Source organism: Phyllobates terribilis, unplaced genomic scaffold (assembly GCF_046119375.1).
Source record: "Phyllobates terribilis strain yellow unplaced genomic scaffold, ASM4611937v1 Scaffold_6928__1_contigs__length_41066, whole genome shotgun sequence".
In the NCBI taxonomy this organism is placed as follows: domain Eukaryota; kingdom Metazoa; phylum Chordata; class Amphibia; order Anura; family Dendrobatidae; genus Phyllobates; species Phyllobates terribilis.
Window position 1 is genome coordinate 10,918 of NW_027369670.1, and position 13,609 is coordinate 24,526.

Here is a 13,609-nt window from a genome sequence, read left to right on the forward strand (position 1 = left end):
GGTAATAGTATGTCATGCTGAAAAAACAGAGAATCTTAAGCCTTGGTCAGAGTTAAAAAAGAGGTGAATATTTTGATATTGTTGTAGCAGCAAGTGGAGGGTAGGGACAAAGGTTGTGACATATGGTAATGGCATGTGTAAGAAATTAAGAAATGTGGGGCTTGTTTATATTTTTTAAAATTAAGCTTAAGCAATGGTGGGTCTAAATTTAGAATTATTTATAAAAATAATTCTTCTACAATTGGATATATATAATTGGATAGTAAAATAACATTTTATAAAATCTAGAAATACAATAAATAATTAAAATAAATAAGAGATATGATTTTATAGAGTAGATTATCGGTGAGAAATTGGCTAGGCGGGAGGGATTACTCAATCAATTTGTGCAGCGAAGAGAAAGAATCGAAGGCATTGGTGAACGGAGACATTGGTGGGTCGACGCAATTTCTCCAATCACAGGTATGAGTTTAGCTTTGACTTTTGGTTACTGAGTTGTGATTATAGATAAATTTAGAATAGTCTGAAAAAACAGAGAATCCACCATTGAAGCGAAGCATTGAAGGAAGTTAAGCTTCTCTTATTTGTACGGGATATGTGTCAATCACTTACTATACTTAGTGTCCCTTGTTTAATATTGAGCTTCGCCGTTTATTTTATAAAAAAAATATTATATGGGTTAGGATCTAGTGAGAAAGTAATTAGTGGTGAGAAATGAGAATGAATCATAGTTATTAAATTCAATGGATATGATTCCACCCTACCCCCACTCCCTATCCCCATGTTGACTGGTCAACGTTGACCTTTGACCTTTGACCGGTCAACACCCATTTTTTTTTGCGAAAAAATATTATTTTTTCCCGAAATTTTTTTGTCATTTTTTTCCGATTATGTGCAAGACATATAACTAGTAAGTGCAACAAACAAAGCTAGATTGTGCAATATATATGTAATAAAAATTGTAATAGTCCTAGGTTGTGCAAGAGACTGAACTAGAATGTGTAATAGATTTGCCTAGGTTGTGCAGTTGATACTTTTTGCATGTGCTATTAAAAGATTTGAAACTTCTTCTTATAAATTGCACATGTGCAAGAGATTAAACTAGAATGTGCAATGAACTTGTCTAGGATGTGCAATACATTTGCCTAGGTTGTGCAATTGATACTTTTTGCATATGATATTAGTATATTTGAAACTTCTTATTATAAATTGCACGTGTGCACGAGGTTGGACTAGAATGTGCAATAAACTTGTTTGAAATGTGCAATAGATTTGTCTAGATTGTGCAATTGATGCTTTATGTATGTGTTATTAATTAAATTTGAATTTTTTTATTGAGAATAACACATGTGCAAGAGAATGAACTAGATTGTGCAATAAATTTGCCTAGGTTGTGCAAGAGAGAATGTGCAATAGATTTGCCTAGGTTGTGCAAGAGAATGAACTAGAATGTGCAAAAAAAATGGGTGTTGACCGATCAACGGTCAACATTGACCAGCGTTGACCGGTCAACGGTCAACTTTGACCGGTTAACATAGGGATAAGGAGTGGGGATAGGGTGGAATCCTTGTCATTGAATTCAATGGCTAGGATTTATTCTCATTTCTCACATAGGTATATATTTCTCACATGATCTTTTTCCATATTATATTATACTATTATAAAATAAGAGAGATTTTAGGAGATATAAATTAATATTGTATTGTATTATTATAAGATAAAGAAAGATTCTATGAGATATGATTAATTTTAATATATTGATTGTATTAGTTCTATTGGATTTTATTGATCTCATAAATAAATATCACTATAATAAGAGATTCTAGGAATAATATATGTTCTTAAATAGAAAATCGGTTAAGCATAAGATTTGATAAATATATAAATAATAAATCCAATTATAGCTTTAATATATATATATGGGTGATAAAAGAAAAAAAAACGAAATATTAATAAAGAGGAAAGAGAATAGTTTGGCAAATAAGAGATGAGCACATATCAATGGTGGGTCTAATTTATTGAGAAGGCTTGAATTTTTTTTTATTTATGAATAAAATATTTTATTTTTCTGAAAGTTTTTTAAAAAAAGATCCACAAAATTTTATTTTATTTTTTATACAACATAAAATTTTAATTATGGTAGTTTCAAATCTTAGGGAAGAAATGTAGTATATAAAATTGATTAGTATATACTCCCTTCGTCCCTTTATAAAGATCCCACTTTCCTAATCCGGCGTCCCAAAATATAAGTCTCATTTATCATTTTTAGAATTTTTTTAAACTCAAAATTTACTTTCCCAATACACTTTTACATATCCCAACACACTTTTATACACCATCTCTCTTCATTAAAGTATTCCCTTTTTTTCTTCTCTCTATCTCTCCTCTAATCATTACAATTTTCACTTTTCTCTCTCCTATTTAATTTCTTCACAATTCCTTAAATTTTCTAGAAAAAATCAAACGAGATCTTTAAATGAGGACGGAGGGAGTATAAAATATCCAAATGATAAAGAAATAAAAACTAAAATATTAATAAAGAGGATAGATTGATACATAAATAATCGTGGGATCTAAACTCTTGAAAATGCTTGAAATATTTTAACTTTAATAGATATTAAGATATTATGATTATTATTATTTTATTTATTTATCGTAACTTCTTGCTATTATATGGTAAGTTGCGACACATGATGCCTATAAAATATTACCTTTTTATGGAGAATGCAAGTAGAACCGGAAGCTGACTCGCAAACTGATCTTCACACACCACACCACCAGCCACATCCTCTCTCTCTCTTTCTCCCTCTCAATCTCTCGCAAAGGAGGTAGAGAGAAATTCAACCATGGTGGAGACCAGGCGAAGCTCTGCTCCTTCTAAACGACCTCTCAGCTCTCCTGCAACATCATCCAAACGTTCAAAGGTTTGTTCTGTTTGCCACAACTTTCTCAATTTCTCCCCTCCCCCTCTACAATTCTCGCATCTCTAGTTTCTAGAAATTCCTTTCTGCTTTTTAGGGTTTGTTTATGCTTTTCGATTCGCTCGTTCCTTATAGTTTGGGTCAAAATTCTGTCTTTGTTCCAGGCGTCGCCTGAGAATTCTTCTTCAACGGATGGCAAATCGAACTCGGTGCCGAAGCCTACCGAATCTCGGGAGCCAGAGGTTCGATCCCCTGATCCGTCTTGTCCGGGATCGTCAAAACCTTCAGATTTGGTCTCTGTGGATAAAGCTGCAGCGAGGCAGCCCGAAGGTTAAGCGCCTCACTCGCGTCGCATTTAGCCCTTGAGTTCTGATATGTTGATATTTTTTTCCTGATATTCATTGTGGTGTTGAATAGATGTGGTTGTAAATGCTGATGCGGAGCCTCAGTCTACAGCTCCAAGTACCAAACGGTTCAAGAAGAGGTTTGCGAAGATGGATAAATCTGCTTGGGGGCAACTGATTTCCCAATCTCCCGAGGTTTGTTTACCCTAATTTTGATTCCATGAATGCGGACTTAGATTGAATTCTTGGCCTGAATTATCAATCAGATATGTTGGAACTTATGTTTTGCCCCTACTAGAGGTTTAGTACACTTGCATGCTGAAGTCAATAGCCTGTATATGTCATACCCTAGGGCATTGGTGGGATGGAACAGGAGTGGAAGGTTTATGGGTCATTGCTTTAGTTGCATGAAGCTGTGACTGTGCCTTTGCCTGTTTAGCTTTGTTTCGTCTTCCTGTATATTGGTTGATAATCCTTATTTTTTGCATGCCTTTTTTCGCAATAGAGTCCTCACTTGCAAATTTCTGGAGGTGTATATACGGTTGGAAATGGCAGTCAATGCAATTTATCGCTGGAGGATACATCAGTTGGTAAAACTCTCTGCAAACTACGTCGTACAGAGGTACATGCGGAAATGATCTATGGTGGATATATTTTTAAGGGAATTTTATTCTCTACTATAAATAAATTGTTAAGGTTGTTTATATAATGACAATTATTTATCATAAATTTGCTCAGCATGGAGGTTCACTCACCGCGAAACTAGAAACCACAGGAGGAAGTGGTGCTGTGCAAGTTAATAATGAGACCCTGCAAAAGAATTCCTCTAAGATTCTCACTGGAGGAGATGAAGTGATATTTGGTCTGACTGGTAAACACGCATACGTATCCTTTTCCAGAAAGCTGTCATGCCCCTATTTGTTCTATAAATGTTGTTGTATACCATTACTGTCAATCCTTTTAGGATTTTCTGGTGTAGCTAATAGCTATCTTAACATTTTATGCACTTTCTTTGTCACCCCTATTTCGTTATTGGTGAAATTTCTTCTCCAGATTTCTTGTTGATCTTCTTCCTTGATATTATTAACCTGCAAATTTTAAAATATGCATTGCCTGGCAATATGAGTGGTTAACTGGTTATCAGTATGCCTATTTTTTATATAAATTCCTTAATATACTCTTAAGATATTTCAGCCGCTCACCGTTGATACTTTAGCTGAACCTGGTACCAATTCGTCAATGGCTATTCTAGAGACTACAGGCTCTTCTGCTAAAGGTAGAGTCTTCAGTGGGAAAGTTGTAGATGCCTCAGCAGCATCAATATTGGCATCCATGTCAAATCTACGTGCACTACTTCCTCCTCCAACAAGTAATGGTGATGTGGCACCAGCTACTGTAGACCCTCGTGTCTCAGATGATGATTCCCAAGACACTGAAATGAAGGATAACGTAGATAATGAAGATTGTGATATTAATGTGATTGGTACTAATCAGGCTGATGATGTGTCTGAAAAGGATAATGGAATATCCAATGACGACGGAAAGGATAATCATGAACCAAGATCCCTGGATTGGCTAGGTTGTCTAAATGGCAGTATTTCTAAAATTCTTGATGAAAGGAGACAAATCCTTAAAGAGCTTCATCACCGAGTAACTGCTTCAGGTAGCCGCCAGGAATTTAGAGAAAATTTGAGAAAGGGAATTATCAAGGCTGATCAAATCGATGTGTCTTTTGGGAGGTTTCCATATTATTTGAGGTAACAAGTTTATGCAATGCTGATTACATTTTCAAGTAACTAGTTACACTTGCATTTGTCAGCCATATGCTTTGTGCTTTTAGCAAATGTTGCTAACTTGATTGATTAATAGTATTCATTGATTATCCAACCGTTCCAAATGGTAGAACCCACTTAAGGTCAGAATTTAACTGTAACTAACCACTTAGGGCAAGTATTTCACACCAAGGAAACCACTAATTGTCAGAATCTAACAATTGGGAAATTGAGGAAAATTGTGTTGAATTGAATCATAATCTGAGTACAGACTCTGTAAGTGCTTGTATACTATTGAAATACTGATAACTGACTAGTAATGACCTGCTACCACTAACCCACTACCTGGATAGAAGAAACTGAATTAACTGACTCAGTTGGTCAGGCTGGTCTAAATTTAGTACACTAATATTGACTTCTAAGATAAACTACTGAATTAAGATAGAAATAACTACTAATTATATATATTCTAAGTGCTGGAATCCTATCATATGGAAGTATTGCGGGGTTCCCTTTCTTTGTTGGATGTTGTATGTTGTACTTCTATGAGGTTTCTAAAATTTCACTTTGCTTTAATTAGACATTCCTCTTTGATATGGTTCAGCCATGTGTTCTAATTTTGTAAGTTGTTTTATATTCAGCTGCTAATAACATTCTCTTAATTTAACAGTGATATAACTAAGAATGTATTGATTTCTGCTGCTTACATTCACCTCAAGTGCAACAAATATGTCAAGTACACTGCATATCTCCCATCTATTAGCCCTCGCATATTGCTGTCCGGACCTGCAGGTATAGTATAACTATCGCTTAAATATTTAGTCTTTTATATTTAACTCTGTGATTGTTGTCTCTTCTAGACTTTATTCTTTCTCATAGGTATTGTGTAACACTACTGAGTTGATTTCACTGTCTTTCCACACCCTCTTATTGATTCACATACTCTAGTCAAATATGCATACACGCACGTTAAATTTGTCCTCCTTCTGTTTTACATGTTTTAAAATCCAAACTTTATGATGTTGCTAAATATTTTGTATTAATTAGCTAGGAGAAATGGGAGGTCTCCTTTGCTTGTATGTTTTTCTTAATATTCATCATAACGTGTTGGCTGTTATTGTTACAGGTTCTGATATATATCAGGAAACTTTGGTGAAAGCACTAGCTAGCCATTTTGAAGCCAGTTTGCTTATAGTTGATGGCATTATGTTGCCCGGTGTAAGTTATTTCTGAATATTGATTATTGCACTATGCCAACACTAAAGTGCTGATTGGTACAAGGGGGTTGAGGTATGAGGAATGAGTTTGGGAATCCAAACACTATACATTTTGTTTGTTTGGATTTTTTTTTGGTGCCATACCCATTCCTCAACCCAAGTAAGCTTTCCCATAACTCCAAATATTTCAAGGTTGGGTGGGTTTGGAAAATAGAGAGCAGTTTATATGTTGAATCCTCATAAACCAAACACTAAACTAAAATCTATCATTCTCAACCCTAAATCTTAACAACCTGATTCCTCATCCCAACCAAATAATAAATTTCTACCAAACACAGCCTAAAGTTTTTGACCTTGGTTAAGAGTTTTGAGTGTTTCACTTATCTTTCAGAACTGTTATCAACTCATGTGGTTGAAGTTTTGCTTCAATTTTTTTACAGGGATCAAATCAGAAGGAATTAGATACTGCTAGAGATACTGTGAAAGCAGAGAAGCCAGGGCTTTATGGAAAACGTGCAGCTGTTACAGCAACTTTACGGCAGAAAAAGCCAGCTTCTAGTGTTGAAGCAGATATTGCTAGTGTCTCTTCTCTTTCTCAACCTCAACCAAAACAAGAAGCATCTACTGCAACCTCCAAAAACTACACTTTCAAGAAAGGTTTTCTAGTGATCTTCTCTTTATTCAATTAGTTTGAATTAATTTTAGCATTCTCTTGTGTTTTTCCCTTTTCCTACAAAGTGGATATAGGGTACAAGGGTAATATGATAGAAACCACTTAAGGTCAGGATCTAACCCTAAGGAACCACTAATTGTCAGAATCTAAAAAATCAGCAATTTGGTGGAGAATATCCATTTTTGTAATTTCATGTATCTAAAATCTGAGCATAAGTAGGAGTTAATCCTCCTTTTATAAAGGTGAAGCATAACTAACAATTTATCAAAATCTCAAAACTTATAATATGAAGTAGTAATTTAGATAATCTGGGTTTGCATCATAATATGTCGTAGGATCGTTTCTTATAATTCAACTCTTAGTGCTAGCATTCACTAAAATTACTGGATATACATTTTTACCCTCTCCTGAACATCTTAGTTGCTTGAAACACAGAGCCGGGAAAATATTTGCATTGTTTTAAAAGCCGAGTCTTTCCTCTAGATGTCAAGTGCAAAGGTTTCGTCTCATGGTCCGATAGACTATAATTTCCTCTTTTGAAATAGTGAAAATGGCATGTGATATTTTCTTGGCCCACCTTGTGTTATGAAGTAAGCCATGAAAGTATCCTTTTATTATCAGAAATGTCTCTTGCACTTGAGGTATTTAGCCATGTTGATGATCTATTTGCTTTTCTTTTTGAGCATGCTTGTTCTTGTTGAAGTGCATATGATATTTCCTCTTTTGATGCTTCCTGGTTTCTATACATGAACCATTTTAGATATCTAGAGGAGTTCAGTTTTCTTCCTGTCAGTCTCTTGATTAATTAGGATCAAATTGAGTAGTAAAATGTGCATGTGCTCATATGCTGTTGCTTGAGGTATAGGGAGGACAATATGTTAAGGGGCGCATGCTTCCTGTGAAATGCTTTTGTTTTGTATTTTATGGATTTTGTTGTAAATGAAATTTTAGGTAAAGGTGCAGTTGATGCTTTTGTTATAGCCATCTTGCTACAGTTCTATCCAATTCATGGAATGCACACGTGATCTGTACCATTGTTTATTGTATTGGCAGGTGATAGAGTTAAGTATATGGCTTCGTCTGTGCTTCCTTCTCCAAAAAAGTTGAGGTGAATGTGATTCTTTTTTATAAACTTACAAGCTACTGAAATGAATTATTGGAGCTATGAATTTATCCTTTTCAAATTGTTACCTTGTTCCTAATTTCTTGGAACTATAGTCCTATTATCTATACAATTATATTCAGGATGACCTAAATCACATTTCCCTAGCTTTTGTTACATGCTGCCACAGTATTCATTTATAATATTGATGATGGTTATACTAAATGTGTGAAGAAAATAAATTCCTTCGTTTCTAAAATTCTCTCCTGTTCCTTTTGGGTGTATCTGTTTCCAGGGGACCACTACCTGGTTATAAGGGTGAAGTGGTATTGGCTTTTGAAGGTAATGCCTCCTCGAAAATTGGGGTTAGATTTGACAAAACAGTTCCTGAAGGTATCAATCTTGGTGGTCATTGTGAAGACAGACACGGTTTCTTTTGTTCAGGTGCTTTTCTTTCTTCAATATATTTGAGATGTTTCTAGATTATCAATATTTAGCTACAGTAAAATCTATTTATTGAGATTGCTCTGCTGAAGTGATTTCTGAACTTCTGAGTGGACGCCTATAAATTTTGGTTTGCAGCTGATCTGTTGTCGTTGGAAAATCCACCCAGTAATGACTACACCGACAGACATGCAATTAACGATGTTTTTGAGGTAAGATGCTCTCTTGTATCAGAATGTACTAGTCCTTTTGTATCCATAGATTAGTAATAATACATATTGCATACATATAATTAGTATTGGTGTGCCCACAGAATGTCTTCACATTAGGCTGTTTGTTAATAAGATTGCATAACGTATGGTGATTTTTGTTACATTCTATATGCCTTTGTGTTGTTTACTCGTATATGGTTCTCCTTTGTTTTATATTTTGACATTACTATTTGTTTTAAAGTGTTTATTATACTGTGGATGCTGAATAGTGAATTCTAAGTGGCTTAGAATATTTTTTATACCTTCATTAAGCAAAGACACACATTAAATTAATAAAGGCCTTGTGGCCCCAAAAAGGGCCCATTGACTGGTTCACAGACACTAAATTGGGTTGAAGGTGATTAGATTGGGGATGCTTTACATTTTTAGTGATTTATGTTAGATTACGATGCTTTTCTTTCATTAGATGATTGAATATATTCTTAACAGGTCGCAAAGAGTGAAAGTAAAAATGGCCCATTGATATTGTTCCTGAAAGATATGGAGAAGTTCATGACAGGAAATTCTGATGCATATAGTGCCTTGAAAAGCAAGTTTGAGAATCTTCCGGAGAATCTAATTGTTGTTGCCTCACATACTCAGATGGATAGCAGGAAAGAGAAGGTTAAATCGATTTCCCCTTTTTCTGTTCGGCTCTTGTACAATACTTTTCACATTTAAGTATAAATAACATAGTATTATCCCTCTCGTTATAGTCACATCTTGGTGGTCTTCTGTTCACAAAATTTGGCAGCAACCAAACAGCTTTACTGGACCTTGCTTTTCCGGTAGGATTATCATTTTGCATTCTTCTACTTTTTCTTTATATTCTGGGTTGTTTACTCATATGGTGTATGGTCTGTTTCAGGACAATTTTGGTAGATTGCAGGATAAACACAAGGATACTTCCAAGATGATGAAGCAACTAGCTAGGCTTTTCCCCAACAAAGTGACAGTGCACTTGCCCCAGGTAATTTGTCTTTTTGTTATGGTTTGATGATTTAAAATATTCGGCTACTTTCAAATTTGATGTTATGATTGAAATGACATTTTATGCATGATCATGATAGGATGAAAATCTGCTTTCTGAGTGGAAGCAAAAGTTGGAACGTGATACTGAAACTCTACGCGCACAATCGAATGTTGTTAGCATTCGCACGGTTAGTTTTTCTACTTTTCTGTCTATGTTGTTGGCTTTCACATAACAAAATATTTGCAATGAATCAATCTATGTCAAGATGATTAATTCATCAATGAATATGCTTCAAGAGAGTTTGAGAATAAAAACATTAATTATAAGATTTTTGAATACTTCTAATTGTTGTATTGTTGATCTATTTTGGCAGATGCTAAGCAAAATCGGTTTGGATTGCCATGACCTAGAAGCTCTATGCATCAAAGATCAAGCGCTGACTAGTGAAAGTTAGCCTTCTGTTGACTTTTTTTTTATATGTATATATATTTATCCTTGCCTTTTAGCAATAATTTGTATTCCTGATTTTACCATCTTATTTTTATTGGGTAGGTGCCGAAAAAATCGTAGCTTGGGCTCTAATTCATCATTCGATGCACTCGTCAGAAACATTGCAAGGCGATGCAAAGACAACAATTTCTTGTGAAAGGTTCTTGCTATCTCTTACATTATCTTGGAGCAGTGAAGAAGAACGGTTCCTGATTGTGACTTTCACGTGTCTTTTTGCAGTATTCAGCATGGACTTGATATGCTTGAAGGTCTACAGAGTGTGACAAAAAGCTTGAAGAAGTCACTGAAGGTAGATTGACAAAAACCTTATCATAAATTGATCAAAATATATGTGATTATCTAAATGACAATATGATACGTTCTTGTACTGTTGCTTTTCTTATTTTTTCGGATTTATATGTATTTTTGTTAATTGTCATTAGGTATGTCCTGAATTTATGCCAAGCAAGCCAGTTGAGTCAGTTTTTAGTATGTTTAGAGAATTATTTGTTTAAACCTCAATTACCTAAGTAGTGGGTTAGTGCAAGAGGCCTCTATTAGTACCGAAGTAGTGGGTTAGATCTGAAGGCCACTATCAATTCAGATATCAGTATTTAATCGCAGAGTCAGTATGTAAATCAGTCTTGTTTATTGAATTGATCAATATGTGAAAATTGGAGCTTCTCCTAAAAAATCCTAATTTTTAGATGCTGATCTTAAGTGGTCTCTATCACAATTAATCCCTGAATATAGTTACGCTGAGTCCTAAAGCTTTTTGATCAGGATGTTGTTACCGAGAATGAATTTGAAAAGAAACTTCTCGGGGATGTGATTCCACCAACCGAAATAGGAGTTTCTTTTGACGATATTGGAGCATTGGAGAACATTAAAGATACCTTGAAAGAGTTGGTAATGTTGCCCCTTCAGAGACCAGAGCTATTTACCAAAGGCCAATTGACAAAGGTTTCTCTCTCTCTCTTAAAATTTGATGGATTATTTTTACTTAGATTGTGATTCTTCTTTTTTATTACTTAGCCTTGCAAGGGAATACTTCTTTTTGGACCTCCTGGGACTGGTAAAACTATGCTTGCTAAAGCTGTTGCAACTGAAGCTGGTGCCAACTTCATCAACATATCAATGTCGAGCATTACATCAAAAGTATTTATTTAAAGTTCCAACATTTCATTATCTTGATCATTGTTGAACTACAAACCTTTTACTGATGTTTTCGCTAATTTTGTTACAGTGGTTCGGTGAAGGAGAGAAGTACGTCAAGGCAGTGTTTTCTTTGGCTAGCAAAATTGCTCCAAGTGTCATCTTTGTTGATGAGGTAGGTCCTTTACATTCTATACAGTATCTCTGAGGTCGGTCAGACCTACATATTCTGCCTTACCATTTATACTGTATATAACGAAAAATCTAATATCATCTTAAATACAAAAAAAAAATGATAAATAATACTCCGTATCTGGTTCAGAAAAATGCTATATGCAAAATGAACTTTGAATATACTCCAATTAAGGAATCTAGATATCTAATGAATATAATTAAGATATGTATGTAAATGTTAGCATAAATGTTTTTTAAAATAAAATAAATGTGTGATGTAGGAAATAAAATTATGAAAAAATTAGAAGGGTAGCAGTAGATAAGAAAATAAACGGTGTTGTGGGACATCTAGACAATGGACACGTAGGAAAGAGAAGTTTGGGTTTGTTGTATAGTATTGATGTGTATATAATTTTGCAGGTTGATAGTATGTTAGGAAGACGTGAAAATCCTGGTGAACATGAAGCAATGAGAAAAATGAAGAATGAGTTCATGATGAACTGGGATGGTTTACGCACGAAGGATAGAGAACGTGTACTTGTTCTTGCTGCCACCAATAGACCCTTTGACCTAGATGAGGCTGTAATCAGGCGTCTTCCTCGCAGGTATTTGTTTTATTTTGTTGTGCATAGGGTATTTATTAGTTTGTTAATTAACAATAAATATTTATAATGGTACAGGTTGATGGTTGGCTTGCCTGATTCAGCTAACCGGCAGAAAATTTTGAGTGTAATTTTGGCAAAAGAGGAATTAGGACCTAATGTTGAGCTCGAAGCAATTGCTAGTATGACTGATGGATACTCTGGGAGTGATCTAAAGGTCTGCCACTCTTTGATTCCTATAATAACAAATGATTTTATGTATATTTATATTTATGTCTTTTTCTCTGAATATGACGCCTTTGTTTCAAATATCAGAATCTCTGCGTAGCTGCTGCTCACCGCCCGATTAGAGAATTGCTAGATAAAGAGAAGAAGGTCAGTGTGTACAAAATTCACTCTCTTCATCTTTTAGTTAAATCCAGAAGAACAGTACCTTTTGTTGTAATTAAAAAGTTGCTTAAATGAGTGATTATGGGTCATTGAGTTGCTTGATTTATAACCTCTTAACTTGATTTGTATGGTTTCAGGAGAAAGAAAAGGCATTAACTGAAGAAAGACCATTACCTAAGCTATACAGCGGCTCAGATATTCGACCTTTGAACATGGAGGACTTTAAAACTGCTCATGATCAGGTAACTTGCCTATTTTATGCCAATGCTCTTTGTTTGAGTCCCTAAAGGCAAGATTATTAAAACATTCAAGATTAAGATATATAAAATTCTGAGTATTGGTTCGAAGGGCTAATTACTCGCAAAATCTCAAGCCATAAACTAGAAGTTCAAAATACATCCTCTCTGAATGAGGGTGTTTTTGTTATTAGTTATCAAATCAATTGAATTCCAAATTGAATTTTTATGTCAAAAAGTGACAAATTTCATGTCAACCAAAAATAATCTGAACTTTCATCTTATCAACTTTTCAATTGAATTTTTACTTAATTCGATGATGTCTACTCTAGATTTCTTATGGTGTGTTATTGTTATTAGTTATCAAGGACTTTTAAGTTTAAAAATAATATGAAAGTTCGGTTGAGATTATGTTTGTTTGGGTTTTTGAGCTTGATATTATAATTGGTCAATTTCATTGCTGACATTAGATGTAATTACAACAATTACAGGTATGTGCTAGTGTATCATCTGAGTCGGCCAACATCAGTGAGCTCCATCAATGGAATGAGCTATACGGGGAAGGAGGGTCTAGGAAGAAGAGCTCACTCAGCTACTTCATGTAATCTTTATGCTAATTTATTCATATGTATAGTTTCCTCATAAGTTAAATTTTAACTTAAATCGCCCATTTGATAAGTTAACTTTTAACTTAAATTCTCCGGGTGGGTGTATGAGTCTCAAGCCAACCATTTATCTGTCATCCAACAACTTGAAAGAGGGATGCTTTTTATGCTGGTGCTAAAATATGTCTTCTATTGGCCTCATATACCAATTCGTGTACCATAAATTGAACTAAAATATGTTCATTCTCTTAAATGGCTTAG

The 13,609-nt window shown here is 34.6% G+C and overlaps 1 protein-coding gene across 1 annotated transcript; it reads left to right on the forward strand.

The window, feature by feature from the left end:
- Positions 1–2,846: 2,846 nt before the first annotated feature.
- LOC141251339 (uncharacterized) lies at positions 2,847–13,348 on the forward strand. The gene is made up of 27 exons (XM_073670298.1): positions 2,847–2,924; positions 3,086–3,251; positions 3,339–3,460; positions 3,771–3,887; positions 4,004–4,150; positions 4,451–5,022; positions 5,708–5,829; positions 6,164–6,255; positions 6,695–6,911; positions 7,981–8,035; positions 8,325–8,473; positions 8,612–8,685; positions 9,175–9,348; positions 9,441–9,512; positions 9,593–9,694; positions 9,795–9,884; positions 10,071–10,146; positions 10,250–10,346; positions 10,427–10,496; positions 10,970–11,149; positions 11,222–11,344; positions 11,433–11,516; positions 11,936–12,120; positions 12,196–12,334; positions 12,433–12,492; positions 12,645–12,749; positions 13,235–13,348. Exons 1-27 carry the CDS (start codon positions 2,847–2,849, stop codon positions 13,346–13,348), a joined length of 3,582 nt encoding a protein of 1,193 aa, XP_073526399.1.
- The last annotated feature ends 261 nt before the right edge of the window (positions 13,349–13,609 follow it).

Coding starts and splice junctions, on each gene's coding strand:
- LOC141251339 (XM_073670298.1), top strand. CDS start 2,847: ATGGTGGAGACCAGGCGAAGCTCTGCTCCTTCTAAACGACCTCTCAGC. Junction 3,252..3,338: donor TGCAGCGAGGCAGCCCGAAG/GTTAAGCGCCTC, acceptor GGTGTTGAATAG/ATGTGGTTGTAAATGCTGAT. Junction 11,345..11,432: donor TGTCGAGCATTACATCAAAA/GTATTTATTTAA, acceptor ATTTTGTTACAG/TGGTTCGGTGAAGGAGAGAA.